General features: G+C 42.3%; 2 protein-coding genes and 1 non-coding gene across 5 annotated transcripts; 1 reads left to right on the forward strand and 2 right to left on the reverse strand.

Annotated features, from left to right (window-relative positions):
* The first annotated feature begins 1780 nt into the window (after positions 1–1780).
* On the forward strand, positions 1781–15020 carry sack1hb (scaffolding CK1 anchoring protein Hb). 2 transcript variants are annotated; one of them, XM_084919516.1, is made up of 8 exons: positions 1782–2374; positions 8063–8254; positions 8336–8662; positions 9524–9688; positions 9824–9948; positions 10032–10589; positions 10723–13057; positions 13535–15020. In XM_084919516.1, the coding sequence occupies exons 2-8, from the start codon at positions 8132–8134 to the stop codon at positions 13553–13555; spliced, it is 3654 nt and encodes a 1217-aa protein (XP_084775642.1). In that variant the 5' UTR covers positions 1782–2374; positions 8063–8131; the 3' UTR covers positions 13556–15020. The 2 variants fall into 2 exon arrangements, with proteins under 2 accessions (XP_084775641.1, XP_084775642.1); XM_084919515.1 differs by having other exon boundaries at positions 1781–2374; positions 10723–15020.
* An 85-nt stretch (positions 15021–15105) lies between these two features.
* Positions 15106–19220, reverse strand: LOC146362868 (synaptonemal complex central element protein 1). Of its 2 annotated transcripts, none has more exons than XM_084919518.1 (9): positions 19086–19220; positions 18371–18553; positions 17020–17094; positions 16898–16945; positions 16731–16785; positions 16165–16254; positions 16018–16081; positions 15861–15927; positions 15106–15749 (listed from the first exon to the last, which is right to left on the reverse strand). In XM_084919518.1, the coding sequence occupies exons 2-9, from the start codon at positions 18534–18536 to the stop codon at positions 15649–15651; spliced, it is 666 nt and encodes a 221-aa protein (XP_084775644.1). In that variant the 5' UTR covers positions 18537–18553; positions 19086–19220; the 3' UTR covers positions 15106–15648. The 2 variants fall into 2 exon arrangements, with proteins under 2 accessions (XP_084775644.1, XP_084775643.1); XM_084919517.1 differs by having other exon boundaries at positions 19021–19219.
* LOC146362869 (U8 small nucleolar RNA) lies at positions 17221–17353 on the reverse strand. The gene has a single exon (XR_014799336.1). It is a non-coding gene; the product is annotated as a U8 small nucleolar RNA (small nucleolar RNA).
* Positions 19221–19595: the final 375 nt, after the last annotated feature.

Raw genomic sequence — 19595 nt, forward strand, 5'->3', positions numbered from 1 at the left:
CCAGGCAACAGGAAAACAGGAAGTGAAGAAGGACATGCAGAGGTGTGGTGTTACAGAAGAAGATGTCAGAGATAGGGTGAGATGGAGGCAGATGATCCCTAAAGCAATCCGTAAAGGGAGCACCAGATCAGAAAAACAGTCACCCCAAGACACTATGCTGTTAGGTAATAACCCTACAATAATACAGAGGAAACCCCAAATGTCAAATGACCCCAAATGCCAAGCACTTGGCAGCAGTGGGAGGGAAAAACTTCCTTTTAACAGGAAAAAAACCTCCGGCTGTTGACTAAGCAGACCTGGGTGGTTTTTGAATTTTTGTTTTGTTTCTCTTTCTTCTTCCTTTCTCTCTGACATTTTCTCAGGTGAAGTTGCGGGTCTAGTTCTGGTCTCTCTGCCTGAGGCTGGTGTCTGTCAGTGTTATTAGTAACTGAGGTATCAGGCTTCAAATAAAAGATGGACAGATGCTTGCTATGGTTATGGTGCTTAGGCTCCCTCAGTTTGTGTCATCTGGCTCAAGAATCAACTTACCTGCAATCTGGTAACAACTCAAGTTGTTGTGGTTCACGTTCGCACCTCCAAATGTCTGTGACCCACTCTCAGGATGTCTGCCCACTTCACAGTCTCAAGAAATGAGTTGATCTGGTTCTATTTACACATCATCCTGCTTTATTCACCTCCTGGACAGCCAATTAACTCTCATTCTCTCCCCTGACAGAGCTCAGTGATCCCATTTGCATTGAAGCCGTTCTTCTTTCCCAGCTACAGTCCTTCATCTGCTCAGTTTCTTTGCAATAAAGCTTACTTAATCAAAAGCTACTGCTTGTTGAGTCTGCTCTTTTACATTATGACTCCAGCCGAACGAAGCTTGGGGAGGGGCAGCCATCTGCCGCACCGTTTGGGAGTGAGGGGAGGGAGACAGGACAAAGACACATTGTGGAAGAGAGCCAGAGTGAAAAGAGGAGAGTGAAGAAGACTCATTATGGGAAGCCCCCAGCAGCCTAGGCCTATTGCAGCATAAGTAAGAGAGGATTCAAGGTCACCTGATCTAGCCCTAACTATAAACTTTATCAAAAGTCAAGTTTTAGGTCTAATCTTAAAAGCAGAGAGGGTGTCTGTCTCTTGAATCCAAACTGGGAGCTGGTTCCACAGACAAGGGGCCTGAAAGCTGACGGCTCTGCCTCCCATTCTACTTTTAAATACCACAAGTAAGCCACCGAGTTAGAGCGGAGTCCTTCATAATGGTGATATGGCACTATCAGGTCTTTAAGATATGATGGAAAGAAGATTAAACAGGTGGTGATCTCATCTCTGTCATAGTCCTCTGACGCAGTACACGTTGCAATTACAGGTTCACTGGTTTTATTAACATTTAAACAGCAACAACCTGCAGTATGAACCCTGACCAGCATCCCTTCAGGGGTCTCAGTCAGGGTGGCCTGTTGCTATCACCATATCTCTCTCTGTAAAATTTAAAGACTAGACAACTGAAACATTGATTAAAATACTACTAATTACAGATTTGAGGTAAAATATTAACACTGATTCTTTGCACTTCTTTGGTATATGTGCAAAAAGCATAGATAACTACATTCAGGGACATAATTTATTTAAAAAAAAAAAGGTTAGTGAGTTTAAGGCTGTAGTTTAAATTAAATAAAGTCTTGCTTGTGTTTATAATGTAGCATTAAAATCCCTGATGTGGTGCATTTTATTGATGGAGAGTTTCAAATTGGTTTGTTACTGACAAAACATTTCGCAATGCAAACAACACGGGAGCAAGCAAAAAGGAGCAAACATCGGACAAACATGTCAAAGAGTCAAGTGCAAGGATGAATAAAGCATTCATTGTACGGACCGCCAGTTGGGCCAAACTCCTGCACGGGCACGGAAAAAGTTTGCGAGTTTGGAGAAACTTCCTCTTTTGCTTGAAAGTCAGCAGCCATGACATAAAAGCTACTTTTGAAACGTGCCCGGGGGAGAGAACTTCTTCTTCGCTGGGAGTCTTCCACTCCCAGCGATCAACTGGTCTGGGAGGAGTCTCACCGGTGGGAAAGCCCTGCCTCGCAGGAGTCGCTCCACCGCTTCCGTCTCCGTTTATTGTGACAGCGGCTGCTGCAGGGTCACACACCGCCGGGACGACACTGAACCCGGGCCTGGAGTCCGCGCAGAGTCCGCTCTGTTTGCCGATCGGCGGTGGAGGGTGCACGCAGCTGGAGACGGGGGGGAGGTTTGGGTGGAGTGTTTTTTGTCCGATCCGAGGAATGTGACGCGCGGACGGGAAGGAGACTCGCATCAACGGTTTCACCGGGAGGAGATAAAGCCGTCGGTGCACAGAGAAAAAGAAAGGAGGCGAGTTCAGCAGCAAAGTGAGGAGGTACGAAGTTAAAACGAGGGCAAGCTGAGGGACAAAAGAGCCATTGTCTCGTCCTGCTCTGTTGTGATCTGTCCAGTTTTATATTAACCTCTAACTTATTATCTCCTGTCTTCAAAAAGCGTCCTATTTATCTTCTCCCCTGTCCATAAGCGTGAAATGTGGACTCTGCGGATTAATAAAAAGTGAAATGCAGCCTACTTTCCTCATTTCCTCATAAGCCGCTGGAGGTTTACACAGAATTAAGTCATCCAGGTAGCTGCAGTGCAACAGCGATGTTATTACAGCCCGCGTACACAGAGGGCTCAGTGCTGGGAGGCTGGAAGAGACAAACTGTGCTGCTCTTTTTCCAGCCCTGTGAAGACTTTCATAAAAGACCAGGAAAAAAGCATGCTTACAACCTGTTTAGTGCTTTGTCTGCGTGGCTCTGTAGGAACTACAGCTAATAAATAATGCTTGAGAGGGCAGGGACACTTTTACAAGTGTGCCTAATGCACTGGTTGCACAACAGCATGCACGCACTGCCAGTCACTGTCATTAAAACCAACCTGAAATCCTTCCAGTAACACAAAGGCATTAACCTGTAATCGTAAAAACTTGTTTGCTGAGGAAAGAAACAAACACTTCAGGGAGAATATTTTTAAAGATTTTAACCTAAAAAGAAAGAAGCAAAATTAAATGTGATGCAAGAACAACTCATTTTATGTTAAAACTATTTAATCCAAACATTCAGAGTGCATCTCTCTTTCACACCTACTCCCTACCTAAGGCTTTGGTTTAAGGTTTTTTTTACTGTGTCTTTATTACAGGCACTTTGGCAATTTTGTTTTGACTCGAGTGTGTATTGATTTTAAACTTCACCATGCTTTTTCCCTCGCTTCGTTCAAAGTGAGTCACTGTTCAGAAATAGCACGACATGTGGTTATAATTTGAAGAGTAGTGGGAATGTTAGTGCCATTTTTTCCCCCTGCGCTGGGTCTGTGCATGTGCATGTGTGCTTCCTATTATAGGTTTAATCTTGTCACACACTGTCCTTAAGGCCAAGGCTGTGTGCCATTCATTAATTTGTTTGCACTGCTGTGTGTGGTATAGAAAACGGGGGTCTGGTTACAGAAGTGTTGTTATGTATGCGTGAGGTTTAGTGTGTATGAAGTGGAAATATTTTGATGCCATCGCTGCTGGGTTTTCCATACAGGATGACTGCAGGCCTTTAAGGCGGTTGGAAAGATGGCGGGGATCTCAGTGGACCAGTTTTTCTAGCAGTACTGCTGCATTAAAACCCCAGCTACACACACAACACAAAGGGGAGGACGCAAGCCGCCGTGTTTCTCACATACTGTATGAATTCATTTAAGCTGTCTTTTGTGCAGCGTTCAACAGCCACGCTGAGGTGTGATGATATACAGGGAGACAACCAGCGCCGTGTGTGTGTGTGTGTGTGTGTGTGTGCACTTATCTACATCTCTGTAGGTTCATCTGACAAAAAAATGTCACTGAAAGGTTCTGACGGGAGCATCTGGAGATTACTGGCTCATCTCTCCAAACCTGTTTTTAAGTATTGTTTTCTCAACCTGGGTTCACACACCGAATTATCACACAGCACGAACCGGCTAATGGTATGCCGGATCAATTGGAGTGTTTGTTTAGTGAGGTGTGTTCGGATGCGAACGAGAGAAAACAGACAGAAAGAGGCGGCGAGGATGTAGTTTGTGTTTTTTTTCTTGATAGTTTGTGTCCTCGGGCTCGCTTCTAACGCGTCTCATGATTCACATGTCAGGACAGATGTAATTTACACTCCCTCTGCTCTTCACCTTCCAGTTTCTCTCCTTCTTTTCAGCATTTGCGCAGGAATGCCGAGAATGGGCCGTTTGTACGCTTCGTGAGCAGACGCTGTGCAAGTCTGAATATTTGGTTTATCGGCTCAGAGACGTCGAAGTCTTGCTGCTGCCTTCATGTCCTGTCTGCCAGGGTTTAGTGTTTCAGACCGGCCTTTGTTTATATGGTACATTTAGGGCAGCCTCGTCCTCCTGTGGGCCTCTGAAAGCTTCACAACAAAGGTAGTAAAGACAGGGATCCTGATCATCATGAGACACTTTCTGCAGTTTGATGCTCGCTGCAGTTGCTATAACAGCAAACAAAGCAGCAGTATTTGTTTGAATATCCTACCAGTAGACCAGGTGAGGCGGGGAAAGTCTGTCATGCTTCTGACATTGTGTTATTCATCTGTTGCCCCACTCTACGGTGACACAGCGATGACAAGGATGCAAAGGAAACCCCCATCCCCTTCTACCCGCCTTGGCTCTTTTTAATGCCACCATGCTCCTGAATTAACCAATTAGGTCATTTCCTCCCCAGGCTGCCTTCCTCCAAGCTGCTGTCAACGCTTTTGATAATCACTTGATTACAAAAACAGTAACACTACCAAAAATACTTCTTGTTAGTTATTTTTGCTACATTTCTTTCTCAAACGTGACAGTGAACTTATTGTTTGTTCCTACAGATTAGGTTTGTTCAGCTTGCACTCTATAATACAACTTTCCATTCACGAGGGAATTAACTCTGACTTTTGGACTGTTGTGTTGCTACATGTGAGTTTTTCTCTTATTTTGCGTCTGTCATCGGTTATGCACTTCATTTGCAGCTTCAGTCAGTACACCTATGTACACAATGGGCACCGTGGTGCTGCAAATGACTTAGATACAAAGAGCAAAACTAGGCAAATCAAATGACTTGGAATTCAGGGGCAAAATAATTCCATGCAACAAGCATGTGTGCCCCGGCATTCCTCCCTGACCACCGTGGAGCATGGAAAGCCAACGGCTTGCCACAAAGCCCTAATTTCAATGGCTCCACATGAATAGGGAAACAGGATGTCAGCCATTTTGTCAGCAGATGAATCACCATCTCGGCAGTCTGTTGCAAGTTATCCCCAGGCCACGCCAACCAGGCTACTCGATGACTCACCAGGTCGCTGAGTAAACCGGGTTGTCCCACTGATTGTGGGTTAGGACTTTCAGCCCTTAGCTATCACCGTCATTAATCTCTCAAGTCTGCTTGGAAGTTTGCAGAGAACATGTCAAACACACACTTGTAAAGCAGGTACAGCCTCACTAAATACTTACCCACCCTACCTCTCAGACCCCGGGTTACACACACGCCCTAATTTGCTCAGACTGTAGGTGTATCCACTTCCTCTTTCGACCACATGCTACATAAGAAAATAAGCCACGTATGTTTCCTAACATTGCCAGCTTACTTTAAATACTTAAGCAGCGTGGTGGTTGTTCACTCTTTTCTCCACCAGAATGCAAACCCTCCAGCATGCAGCTGTCAGGACCACATCAAACATCGCTCAGTGGGTGCTCTGGTTGGCTCAGTGATGGTTCATAATATGCAAGTGTGCTGTGGGTTGGAATCAAGCCTGGGATTTTCATTGTTTCTTTATCTAATACCAAAAAACCCCTCAAAAGCCAAATTAGGTTTTTAGTAAAGTATCTACTTTACCTTTTGAAAGCAGGTACATGGATGTACAAAAGTGGCCAACTAAACACTCCACTGTTTTATTTGGACATCATTTACAATCAGCAGTAATAGATGAAAAGTTAATGGGTTTGTTTGTTTGCTGGACGACACTGTGGTCGAGTGGCTGTTTCATTATTAGCTATTTACCAACATACAGGTATCATTAATTACAACAGCTGACAAATGAAAACTTAAAAGTAAAGAAGAGATGGGAGAGACCATCAACCACAGTGTGATCTTGATGTTGCGTAGTTGGTCCACTCTGTTACTTCCCTGTTGGGAGCTCGTGTTTGGAACTCCACAAGCAACCAGCTGATCCAAGCAGAGTTGGACCGAGCATAAACGACTATGACAATGAAACAAGATTATTTTTAAATTGCACACACACACCCTTAATGGTGAGTTTTGCCATCTTGGTATATATTAATAAGGATGGTTTGATGACCTTATAGTTTTGATGACCTATAGTTCGGTAGTGGCCACCATGACTAACTAATGCAAATCCAGTTATTTGTTTTATAAGCAGGCCTGAAATATGACAGAAACCACTCAGTTCAGACTTCAAAGAGCTTTAAGGGTTCAACGGCTTTTCTTAGTAAACTGTCGTGTGTTAAAGAGTTTAACTGACAAATATCAGTATTGGTTGGGCTCCAGTTAGCATTGTTGACTCACTGCAAGAAGTTTCCTGGTTTCAGTCCCGTGGGGACCTTTCTGTGTGGAGTTTATATGTTTTCCCTGTGCCTTTGGTAGGTTTCCTCCAGGAACTACAGCTTCCTCCAACAGTTCAAACACATCTATGTGATTCTAAACTGCTTGTGTGCAGTATGTCAGACAGAAAACGTGCCGCAAGAAAGGATGGTTTGCTTGATTAGATTAGAAAAGTGCTATATATTACATTTTACAGCTCAAATTATGTGAACATTTATGTTGGTTTTCGGTGCTTCTTTAGCTGATGTGGTTTAGCTGTTTTTAGCCTCTCACCAGCTGCTTTTCCTAACCGTGTTTTATCTGATGACTGTATTCATCCGCGTATGAAACTAGAAGTCCACACAGAGAAATAACACTTAGGCTAAACCTTTGTTTTATCTTGTTTTTTTTAGAAAGAGCTTGAGATCACCATCACATCATTCATTTTCACATTTTTGAAAGCTTCATGAGATTGTTTGTGTGTTTGTGCAGGTGTGTTACCCTTGCCGATAGATGAACAATCAAACCTGCGTCTTAGTCACGCCAAAGTCACCTCTTAAAGTTTGGCATGTGAATCATAAATGTCACTATCTCGTTCTCGTTGAAACAGGCGTATATTCACACAGTGTTATGTAACAGCGGACCTGTGACTTCTTTAAGTTAAGTCATGCCCATCTAAATAAGTTTGGTTGCCATGACCGGCAGATTTTTCAGGATAAGGTCTAAGCAGCAACATGAATTATGACGCACCAGCGTGGCAAGTTTACTGTGATACGAAAGAACCTGTCTCTACAACTCCTCACGCCTTTCCCACCTCTCCTCTTGCTCTCTTTAATCTCGTCTCCTCCCTTTGCTTTTTCTGTATCCAGCTGTTCCACTTTGTTCTCACCTTTATATACAGTTTTTTTCAATAAGCCACACTGAAGATTGATTAATCGCTGGTATTATTAGAGTGAAGTCTTTTCATTTAATTCAATTAATCATACTTGAGAAATATGATACTTTTACCTGTTCTACGTTTAAGTTGAAGGAGTTGCTCTCTCATAGCACCATTCTTTTATGCATGCTTTCTTGAGTATTACTCATTACTACCTGCAATCCCACACAATGTCAAAAAGTATTGTTAGTTTCATAAAAGTATTCTAATTGTGTAGGCAAGCAATAAATATCTGTTACAGTTGTTAACATTGTGACAAATCTGCCTGTTAAACTGTTACTTGCTGCTAAGCCAGCGTTGACTCAGCGACAATAGTTGCTTTGTGTGCGTGGTTAAAGGTAATGTCTGTTTGTGTGTCCAGACACAAAGGTCTTTTCCTCTCAACACCCAAGGGGATATTTTGTTGAATCATAAGTATTGTGTCTCATGGATGGGGGAGTGGTGTGATATTTACAGTATGTGCAAATAGAGTACAAAACCAGCTGTGATGACGTTAATTATTAATTATTGTGGGACCTCATTTTATATTTTCCCTTTCCTTGCAGGTTTAAATTCCTCCTTCCTCACCTTTTCTTACTCCTGAGCCTTAAACTTTGACCTGACCCCCTCCAACCATGCCGCACCGGTCTCAGAGTTCATCGATAGGCGATAACCCTCTCGACCCAAATTACCTTCCTCCGCACTACCGTGAGGAGTATCGTCTAGCCATTGATGCTCTGATAGAAAACGACACTCAGGTAAGCGTTGCTCTAATGCATGAAAACACATACACACTGCTTTTACGATCTCCTAAACTTTTCTGTCTCCTCGCACACCAGGGCTACTATGAATTCCTCCAGAATGCAGATATGGCCGGTTTTCTGGCACAGCCAGAAATTGAACACATCAAGTCGACAATCCAGGGGCCTAGCCAGCCCACCGGCGTCCCGGAGCTGACGTACCACGAGGGAGGCGTCGAGGCTGATGGGTCTTCGGACACCTACTGGCCAGTTCAGTCGGACCTGGCTGCCCCGGGGCTGGATCTGGGCTGGCCGCAGCACAGTTTTGTTGATCCCACAGAGGTCACAACTCTAGTCAACCCCTCTGATCCTGACATGCCAAGCATAAAGGAGCAGGCGAGGAGACTCATCAAGAACGCACGCCAAGTAAGCAGAAGAGGATAAGAATGTGTTAAAACATGCAGGAGTGGTTTTGTTTCACCAGACAATAGAAAGAAAAATCAACCAAAAAATTCAGTGTTTATAAATTCATATATTTAAGGTGCCAACTCAGAACATGGCACATATCCAGTTTCACAGATAAAACACGAGGAGCTTTTATTTATTTATAGGTAATACTGCAGTACAAGTCTTATTACATCAGAGTGTTATTACCTTAGAAGATAGCGAGAAGAAGCGAGATAGAGAGCTGCCAGGGACATGGTGTGAACGACGGTTATGTTATCTCGCTGCTGAGTTCTCACTTTTTATGCTCTCTGCCAAGTCTGCCATCACGCCCTTTCAGAAACATTTATAACTGGCTGGCCTTTAGCTAAATAAAATACCTGATTAATGGAAGCGAGAATGCCAAATCCAGTGAGCAGTCAAACCTGTTGGTGTGGTGGGTCGTGTAACTGTCCTCCATTTCTTGCCGATGTGTTTATGAAATACATGTCTGTATCCTGCCAAAACTCAGAGTTAACTGTCAACAAGCACACAGAGGACACTCAACAACACCCTCTTACTGCATTTTATTCATAAATCTTATATAAGCCTTTTTTAATTCGTTAGTGTCATATCTGTTGCTTCCACTGGTCTGTGCTGAGTTCTTGTGGCTGATCTTCCCACCATGCTTTCCACATGTGGGTGTGAAAGGGCAAAGAGGTCCCAGGATAGCCAAATATAAATATTAATTACTACAGATCAAAATACTAGACTTCCTTTTGACTACAGTTGTCCTGACTGAACTAAAATAGACTTTTGTTGATTAAAAAGAAAAACTTTTTTGTGTGTTTGCTCCTGCTCCAGGTTATCGCTGTGGTGATGGACATGTTCACAGATATTGACATCTTTAGTGACCTCTTGGACGCAGCAGGACGACACGTTCCTGTTTATATTTTACTGGATCAGCTGGAGGCTCATCACTTTGTCTCTATGGTCCTCAACTGCAAAGTCAACCTGGAGTTTATTCCGGTCAGTTTGAATTTTATGATATTATCTGAAAACAACATTAAAAAGAAAAAGGCGCTAACAGCTGGGTCTTGTTATGTATTTGCTTATAATTAGCAGATATGCATCTGTAACAAAGTTGAAATTCTGATTTTATAGATGATACGTGTCCGGACTGTGGCGGGAATACCTTATTACACCCGGACAGGGAAATCATTTAAGGGGCAGGTGAAAGATCGTTTCCTATTGGCTGACTGCAGAGCTGTACTCAGTGGGAACTACAGGTGACTAATTTAATAGTATTAATAACATCAGCACTCAGTTGTTCTTTAAATAATATTTGCCTCTACTGTTCTTTATGCTATAGTTTCATGTGGTCCTATGAGAAGATCCACCGCTGCATCGCCCACCTCTTCCTTGGGGAGCTTGTTGCCACCTTCGATGAAGAGTTTCGCATTCTGTATGCTCAGTCAGAGCCTCTGGTTATTGACCCAAACAATACAGCGCTTACTGTCTCTGATCCCAGCAGCACCGGTAACTATTTAGGCAGCCAGTTTGGATTAAAGAGGTCCCAGTCTTTGCGTAACCCAATAGGTTACCGAAGGCAGCCTGAGATTCCCCCTGCCTTCCCCTATGGTGACACTGATCGTAACCCCGTGCTTCCTTTCCGGAGAAATGACGCGTTTCGTCAAACCCTGGAGCCCGGGACAGGAATTACTATTGGAAAGTATTCACAGCAGCAGTTTCGTCTTCAGCAGTCATTCCTGGAACAGGGGCGGTCCATCGTGTCCAGGCAGATGGAGATGAGCGCCAGTGCCTTCAAGAGGCACAGCTATGCAGAAGGAACCCAGGAAACCTACGCGTCTTCAAGACAGTTTATGCAGCAAAGAGTCATGAACAATCTGGACGAGACAGACTTCCACAGGTAGGAAAACCTTTAAAACCTCCTGCTGTGATCAGAATAATGCAGAATTATCACATGGACCATAAACATAAAATGTATGGTTTATTATTAAGTTATTAAGCAATAAACAATATGTGCTGCACTTTCGTTACAGAGAACAGATTCAAAGCAGCCATTTTTACAGTGAAGGGCCCGGGCCAGGTTCTGGCCACGGACACTTCGACAGACTTCGAGGCCGTCCTCCGCACCTCTCCATTGACCAGTATTCAGACTCAAGTTATCGCTCAGACCAGGAGCCTCCACCTGGGCAGTATGGCAGAGACTACTTTTCATCTGAGGACCTGAGAGGACCCGAGGGCCACAACGCCCCTCCGTTAGCTGGGAGGTATGGGGGAGGATCCTCCCATAAGAGGCCAACCATAGGACAGGCGTATGCTTGTCAGAGCTCACCAACACACCCCCACCCACCTGAGAAGAAACACTTTAACAAACAATTTGATCAAGAGCATGAGGAGGACTCAAGTGCAAAGCAAGGCCTGAGAAGCTGGAGAATCCATTCCTATCTAAATACTTATGAGGACACTGGAGAAGAAGGCCTGGCTCAGCCTATGGGTCCCGATGCTTTTGATGAACCTTCTCAAGCTGTGCAACCAACTGAAACTGAAAGTTCAGCTCCACGCTATGGAATAAAAGAGCCACCAAATGCTCCTCCCAAGCCCAGACCTGATATCCTGAGGCCACGTTTTGGAAAGCCTAAACTACCTGAGAGCAGCAATAAAGACTCTGGCCTACCAACGTCCAAGGATCTACTTCCTTCCCGCCTTGTACTGGACAGAAAAGAGAGGGAGGAGGAGAAGGAAAGAGAGCCAGAGAGGAGTACAGCAAGGGAGGGGGGCACAGATGTGGAGGCGAAAGGTGGTCCAGAACTCCTTCTATCCAAACACGAGTCATTCCGGACGCGTGTTAACCCGCTCCTTCAGCGCAGCTCTCGACTGCGCTCCTCACTTATATTCTCATCTTCTAAAGCAGAGATACACAGTGGTAGCTTAGGTCTAAAACCAGCGACGGAAGAGGATGAGGAGTTGGATTCAGTGCGCACTTCATCCATTGTGGCCCAGATCCTAGAAAAGAGGAGGTCATTAACTCGTGAGCCTTTTGATTGGCGAAGGAAGACCGAGGAGAAGAAGGAGAAAGAAGAAAAACAGGAGAAGCTAGAGGAAAAGGAGATACGGTTAAAAGATGAGATTAAACCTAAAGAGGAACCTAAAGAAACTAATGAAAAAGTAAAGACAACATTTACGCTTGAAAAACCTAAAGTCACAGATTCATCATCTCTGAACATGAATGATCCGGCCAGCCGTTTGCAGTACTTCAAAGACCTAGCTGCCAAGACAAAAGTCTCGAAAACAGAGACAGAGCCATCGCTAAAAGCCTTAGAGCCTGCTGAAAAAAGGCAAGATCTTTCTGATAAACCTCCCAACATTACAACAACTTTGAAGACCCCAGCTGTCACACTCAGTACAGCAGAGCCTGAGCAGACAAAGCCAGACATCTCAGCAAAACTGGCTGAGCTCAATAATCGCAGACCTTCAGTCAGTTCATCAAGGCCACCACTAATCTTTCCCAAGCCTTTTATAAGCTCACAGAAGCCTTCAGAGATAGTGCAGTCTCAGAAAGAGGAGAATGCATCAGAAGGTCAAAAGAAAGATCTATTCAAGTCTCTAAAGCCTCTGCATTCACCTAAGATCTTCAAGAAGGAGCCGGTGAAACTTAAAGGGATAAATCCTCGTCGCATCTCCTGTGGGGAGGAAATTTTGACCACAGATGCTACAGACGCAGAGAAGACTGAAATGAAAAAGAGTCGCTCTCACAGTTCTTCAACTCTGTCACATGAGGACTCTAAGGAAGGGCTGCAAAGGGTTATGGGCTCTACCACGTCCATCAATACCATTGGTGAGGGAAAGGGTGAGGGTAAGACACTCGACTTCCTAAAGAAACAGACTCAGAGGCTAAAGGGATTCCTGGGACCCAAGGACAAAGAAAAGAAAACCTCGGGAGAGGATAGGGGCATGAGCACGGTCATAGAGGTCACTGACAATTCGAGCAAAAAACAGAGCTCATCGTCTAAAGATACAGCATCTACGACTGCTGATCAATCCACCACAAATCATAAAACATCAACAACCGGAACATCTGTCACGTCCCGATACCAGCCCGCAGGCGGCTCTGTTCTGTACAGCAGCAACTTACGAGACGACACCAAAGTCATTCTGGAGCAAATCTCCGCCAACAGCCAAAAGAACCGCCAGGAGCGGGAGGAGACGGGAGGGAACAAAGATGGAGATGCTGGAGATAAAGGAACGGAGAAACAGAGCTCCTTAAAAAGGAACCGATTTCTGCGACCGCAGGGCAACAACCAGGAGCGGGAGGGACTGCTGAGGAGGATAGAGAGCCTGAGGAAGGAGAAGAAGGTCTACAGCCGTTTTGAGGTAGTCTATCACAGTAAGGGAGATGTTTGCAACGTAGATGGGAAAGCAATATGAGGAAAAACAACAACACAAAAATATGTTTAGGTGTAAACCACCAAGAGGGGAGGGAAAGGAATCCAAGAGGGAAACCAGGGTTTTAGCTTAAAAATGATATATTTTGAAATGTTTGAAAATAGTGTTTGTTCTCAAAAAGCAGCAGATGAATGTTATAAATTAGCTTCTGAGCAGTGACTGGCTAAATGTGATTGTCTTATATGTACAGTAAGAGACTGGCAAAACCACAGTTCATCACTGTTATGGATTTTTATACTACTTTAAAGAGAATCTGCTTTCAGAAAAAATAATTAACAGATTAAGCTGAACAAATGCAAGCGTGATTATGGCGCAAAGAGCACGGTACGTCCTGCTGAAGGCCAGCGAGGAGGAAAGGCAGGAGGTAAAGAGATTTCACTGTTATCCCTGTTGTTCTGTTAACAGATGGGGAATAACCTGGGATAACGAAAGATGGAGGAGCGACCTTTTACACGGAAACTTATTTAATGCAAGACTATCAAAAAACCTCCACTGTCCACGTTTGTGCCAACGACACTGTGAGAGTTCCTCTGGGCCTTAACACTACAGCGTTTTCTGGATTTTTCACAAGAAGTAATAAAACTTGAAAGGACGACTTATAAAATGGTGAAAACAAACTAAAGTCATTGAGTCTGGAATGTGCCTTTTTGCCAAGACCTTGTTCTATTTTTTTTGCCTTATATGGTGACTGAGAGAAACAAGACTCTACTTGGATACTGGCTTAATGGGCCGGTACGTGTCTCAAAAAAAAAAAGAAAGGTAGCACAGGTTTACCTGTAAATGAGCTTTTGTGAACAGGACTAAAAGACGAAAAGGGAAGTGTTGCATCTGAGAATCAAAAACATATAATGTGCCAGTCACAAAACACGGCACACGTGTAGTACCAGTGTTGTGTGCAGGCCACTTTGTAGCTGGAGCTTGCTTGAAACTGAATGGGAGAAAGTGTCTTTGTGGATTCACCATGTGCCAGTGGCCCATTGAGGGTTTTGCCAAGGTTCTGGTGGGGGGTCATTATTAGTAGTAGTAGTAATATTAGTATTAACCTGGACAAATAACCAAAACATAGGAATAAAAAGACAGCCGATGAAGAGTAAAGGGTAGAGAAGAGTGAGATCAGAGGGTAGAGTCAGTGTGAAAAGTGTGGGAGGAAAAAACTGAATCAGAAGGTGAAAATGTTGGGGGACTACAGTTTGGATGGATGGTAGCGGCTGTGGTGAACGTAACACACTCGACTTCTTTCTAATAAGTCATATACCCACTTCTCAGGGTTGAAAATAAATAAATAACAATTCCTAGGAGACCTAGACGCTTCCATGGAAAGGGGAGTGGTGTTTATGTGTGTTAGTGTTCGCCTCATGTAGCATAAATAAATATGTCAGATTTCCAGTTGGCCTGAATCAGAGTAAATAATAAAACAAAAAACTGACCTCCGTTTTCCTTCTTGAAAACCAAGAATTACCTCTACAAGAAGGTATACAAGAAAGAACAGGTATATTACACAGTACTGGAGCAGTGCCACGCTTCCTTACATAACTCATTTAACTCCTGAGAGCTACGCCCTGCACAGGATTCCTAACTCCTTTGTTGGTCGGCACAAACTATTAAACCAAAGATTTACTGGCCCCGTGCTGCCTGATAGCTCGACAGGGCATCAAACCACTTACGGCTCACTGTGTTTTTGCTGAGTACGTCAAAAAAGATTAAAGTATATGTTGTATGGCTGTAAAGACACTTCTGGGTGAGGGTGGGGTGACACTTGTTTTCTACACAGGATTATGCTGTAAATGTTTATGTTAAAAAAAAGGGGGATTGTTTATATTTTAAGTGATGAACTAGATTGTGATCGCCCTCACTGCGCTCTGAACGTGCCTTGTGTTTATTTTGGATTATTTGAATTGAAATGTGAGAATGTGGTTTGTCTGTAAAATAGAAAAAAGAAGTAAAAAGAAAAAGCAATTGGCATTAATTCGGGGAAGTCATTGTTGCACAGGTTTAATGTGTTCTTTTTTAAACCTCAGATAGTATTACATTTTGTTTGAAATACTGCAACAAACTCTTGCATTAAATCTCTTTTAAAATTGAACGCGACTGTGTCTCTGTGCATAAACATGAATATATATGTATATGTACACAGCAGGTGTGCATGTAAACTGCAGGGAAGGGTTGTGCTACTTCTAGGATTTCAGAGTGATGAAAACAATGTTACAACAATTCAAACAGGCTTTATAGTTTTTAAATATATGAACACAATAAATAACCTAGTATCAAACAGATGACAGTGTATAGCATGTCTCTATGTGAAAAACACTAAGAGATCAACCAGAATTTATCCGTACAGAACATATATTATATGATATGAGAAAAAACATCAGAAATACCCAGAATTCTGTGGTCAGATATCTCAGCTGGATGTCAGGGGTATAAATAATCACTTAGTTTGCAGGATTCCGGCTGATGAAGCTGACAAGACAGATGTGTAATCACAGCATATACCTCTGATTCTTTAAATCAGAGCAAATTTACTCCTGAGTCTCTGCAGCTGCTTCCTGAGCCTGCTTCTGGTTCTTCATCTTTTCCAGCTCCTCATCGAGGTTGTGCAGCTGAGTGAGCTTTAGCTTTTCTGTCAAAAACACAGAACAAATTCAGTGACAGTGCTGGAAAGTGAAAACAAACGCTGTATTCACACACATACAACATTTGTGCTGAGAGAAGAGTGTGCGGAGATGCTTACCAGCTGCCAACAGCTGGCTCTTTGTATTCTCAACACTCTTTAATTCATCTGGGAGTCTCTCTGGAGTCTGAGTAAAGTCATAATAATAATATAATAATAAAGTCACATTTGAATCTTCTCACAAGAGTTGTGGAGAGAATTTAACACAAACACTTACAAAGACATAGTGCAGATTCTTGTGCTGGTCTATCAGTTGATGAAGCAGGTTTTCAAATCTCATCCTGCAGAAACATGAGTTTCTAAATGTGTAACAACAGCCAGAGGTTTTTCACAGAAAATGAGTCTTTGCACTATTAAACAGTACCGCAGTTTCCGGTGTTTAAGCTTGACATCCTGGATTTCATATCTATACTGCTCCAGCAGCTCCTCACTTTTCTTATTCAGTTGTAAATGTCTGAAACACACACACAGATACAAACACAAAATACAATAAAACTTAAAAAGATTAAAACTAATAAAAGATTTTCAAACAATAAATGTAATAAAAAGCAGATTCTAATCATAAATAAAAAAACATTATATGTCTGACTACCTGTTTACACTGACTGAATGTGGGAAGGTGCATCCTTTTCAGGTATTTAATTGAATAAATGGGCAGATTGTGGGCAATTAAACACAATTGAAAGAAGAAGCAAAAGCTAAGACAGCAGTATCGGGCTGTACAACATTATCTAACTATATAAAGATTCAACCCCAAATAAAATTAAAATTAAAAAAAAGTATCCAGGATGCTAAAAAAAGACAGATTACTGCCATCTAGTGTTCAACATCAAAAAACACCAATGAAGCCCATTGATGGTTCAGCAAAGAATGCTCCTTATGACTGAGCAGATCCAGTAAATCTCTTCAAACTTTCAGCACGGAGCTCACCTGGCAGCGTCCTGCTCAGACTCTTCACACTGAAACTGCAGCTTATCGCACAACTCTGAAGAAACAGACGAGCAACTATGTTCATCAGTGGGCTCACATTTAATGCCTGTACACTTATAAATGATGAACTATACGTGTACAACTGTTTGCCACTAGCACTTGCATACCTTCCTTTTCTTTGTGGATTGCCTCCAGTTGGAAGACTTTAGTTTGTACTGTGAATCAAGGACAGTATCTCAGCTGCTGGTTTAGTAAAGACTGTGTGAAGATCATTAACTTTGTGTCTTACAGTTTTCCAGCTCCTTCTCCAGTGAGTCACTGACTGACTTTGTCTTCTCAATTTCTTCTTCCAGCGCTCTTTTACCTTAAATTGAGAACAACAGTGCCTTATACACACAGCACAACAACATTACAAAACATAGGTTTCCCCACAAATAATACAAAGACATAATAAACTTTGCATAATATTAAAATTACATTTCACAGGTTAATCAGAATGGCTCTTAAGGGGTGTTGCTGTTCCCCAAAAGAGGGAGATACTAATCATATCTCATAGCTCTCCATTCATCATATTCTGCAACTCCATAAATGGAGTAACAGGTAAGGATATACCTCACTGACAATACCCAACCATACTTCACAGAGACATTATCAACAACGCACATGCATGTTTTACTCACGGTTTTAAATTTCTGTGTAAATATTTAGCACTTACATTCTGCCTATAGCGCTATAAACAGCACGGATGTTATGTAAATTTGTAAAGAAATTGAGCTATATTCTATAATATTTCTGTTAAAGTAAACAAGGGAGCGCGTGTTCATTAGCATATCGCTATATACTGCGCTCTCATTGGTGCGCATAAATAACGTTTCTATCCCTCCGTAAAAAAGTTGTTAACGTGTTTTTCACGTTGTACGCGTGTCTCATCACTTGAGGAAACATGAAAACGTCACAAATTCGCATGCTATCGCGATTTTTGTCTAATATAAGGAAAATTATACGGGGCTTGCTACCGGAAGCGGAACATGTGACTACCTCCCATTTGGATAGAGACACATTATGAGCTGACAGACGGACTGGTTTGTACTAAACACATACTACTTAGTTACATGCTTAGTCCCACAGATCAAGTGAATAAGCTCATTATTCGACAGATAAAAATGACGCCAACGGCGGATTTATTAGTTATCTGCAGGCCTTTTTATAACGACACGCATGCGCGTCGCTATCGCAGGTCAACACGAGACGGAAAGACACGACAACGAGTTCGCTTGCTTTACACGAATCCTTTGATTAAGCCAAATTTACTGCAAACACAGCAAAACCAGGCCCACAAGGCTTCCGATAAAACCCAGAGTCGTTCATCATTATTATTCTTTATTATTATTATTATTATTATTATTATTAGTAGTAGTAGTAGTAGTAGTAGTAGTATCATCATTATTATTATAGGCGAAACATTGTTCGTCTCCCTAAAAACTCGTCTGAAAAAACCGGGGAGAAAAGGATCACCGGCAGATGTCGCTATTTAGTCTGAACAGTCTTACCGTAAACGTTATATATCTGCCGTCCTGTTAAGTAATACATTTAGCAGCTATTCAAAAAACATCTGATAGAACAGATCAATCATACATTACCCTGTTTAAGCCTCCCGAGTTTTCTGATCAGCTGTTCAACCTTTGGCTCGTGCATTTGTCCACCTGAAGCGCACGGAACCGTATCAGGCTCGAGGTTTTGAAGTTTATCAGTGTGCAGTGAAACGTCAGCTGGTTTACCTCCTCTCAGCGGTTTCACATTAATCATGTCCTCGATGCTGAACCCTGTCACGTAATAAAGTGAAACGTTAGAGTCATGAAAACTTGTAATAACTTTACCTTTCTATAATATTCTTACTTACTCTGGTTATAATCTGGTAATAAGTACAAAATAAATAAATAAATAAATAGTTACTTTTATAAATCATCTTTAACCTGAGGTTAAACTTAAGCAGGTAAGGTTTTCTGGCTAGCTTGAACACCTGCCCGATAGGTAGCCAAGTGGAAACGCTAGCTTAGTTTTTTGCTAACCTAAATAAAGACTTATTTAGGCTAATATGAGAGCCTTTAATGTTTAAATTAAGATGATGGTAGAATATTTCACAAAGAGGTTATACTTAAGGGGTAAAATACTGAACATTTACTTTAAAACCTTTGGCAAATATGAAACCAACGGTTGTTTAGCTTTTTTTTCAGGTTATTTTTTAGATCAGTGTAAATTTCTCTCTCCAGCTTAATGTACATCGCTTTACCTTCGAAATCACTCATCTCTATCCTGACACCACCTTTTCTTTAACTGACCACAAGAGCAACTGACAGCTTAACTGACGCGCGAAGTTTCTCCTCCTTGCTCCTCATTGGTGGGGCGGCAGCACGAGCCGCAGTACTGACGGGCGCGTGCACAGCACTGCACGATATTTAGCCCTTTTGCTTATTTATAGCGTAAAACTTAATATTACAATAAATAAATCATAGCTGAAAAACAGGGTGGTATGTGCTTTACCTGGTAATTACACTTTCACTATAAATGTTTTTAATTAGCATAAAGCAGGAGCAAGACGGGCTGTGCTGATGGAATTCATCTCTTTAATGTGATGCGGGAACCATATGTTCGTGTCCGAGTGCATAATTCATGTTTAAAATAATGTATTCAATTATGACTGTTGGAATTTTTTCAATACCCCCCCCCAAATGCAACTGTCTAAATAAACTGACCAAGAAGACCATTAAAAGGGTGATTATAATATGTTATCATCATTATTATGTACATAATACACTTATTTTTTAATAATTTTTATTATTTTAATTTTTGCTGAAATACTAAAAA

This window comes from Perissodus microlepis, chromosome 22, assembly GCF_051167445.1.
Source record: "Perissodus microlepis isolate ML-2025 ecotype Zambia chromosome 22, ASM5116744v1, whole genome shotgun sequence".
Taxonomy (NCBI): domain Eukaryota; kingdom Metazoa; phylum Chordata; class Actinopteri; order Cichliformes; family Cichlidae; genus Perissodus; species Perissodus microlepis.

What these genes read in the sequence shown, in the direction of transcription:
- sack1hb (XM_084919515.1), top strand. Translation starts at nt 8,132, where the DNA reads ATGCCGCACCGGTCTCAGAGTTCATCGATAGGCGATAACCCTCTCGAC. An exon ending in TCATCAAGAACGCACGCCAA is followed by an intron (nt 8,663 to 9,523) that starts GTAAGCAGAAGA and finishes CTCCTGCTCCAG; the next exon opens with GTTATCGCTGTGGTGATGGA. An exon ending in TCAACCTGGAGTTTATTCCG is followed by an intron (nt 9,689 to 9,823) that starts GTCAGTTTGAAT and finishes CTGATTTTATAG; the next exon opens with ATGATACGTGTCCGGACTGT.
- LOC146362868 (XM_084919517.1), bottom strand. An exon ending in AATCCACAAAGAAAAGGAAG is followed by an intron (nt 16,786 to 16,897) that starts GTATGCAAGTGC and finishes CTGTTTCTTCAG; the next exon opens with AGTTGTGCGATAAGCTGCAG. An exon ending in AGAATCTGCACTATGTCTTT is followed by an intron (nt 15,928 to 16,017) that starts GTAAGTGTTTGT and finishes GACTTTACTCAG; the next exon opens with ACTCCAGAGAGACTCCCAGA.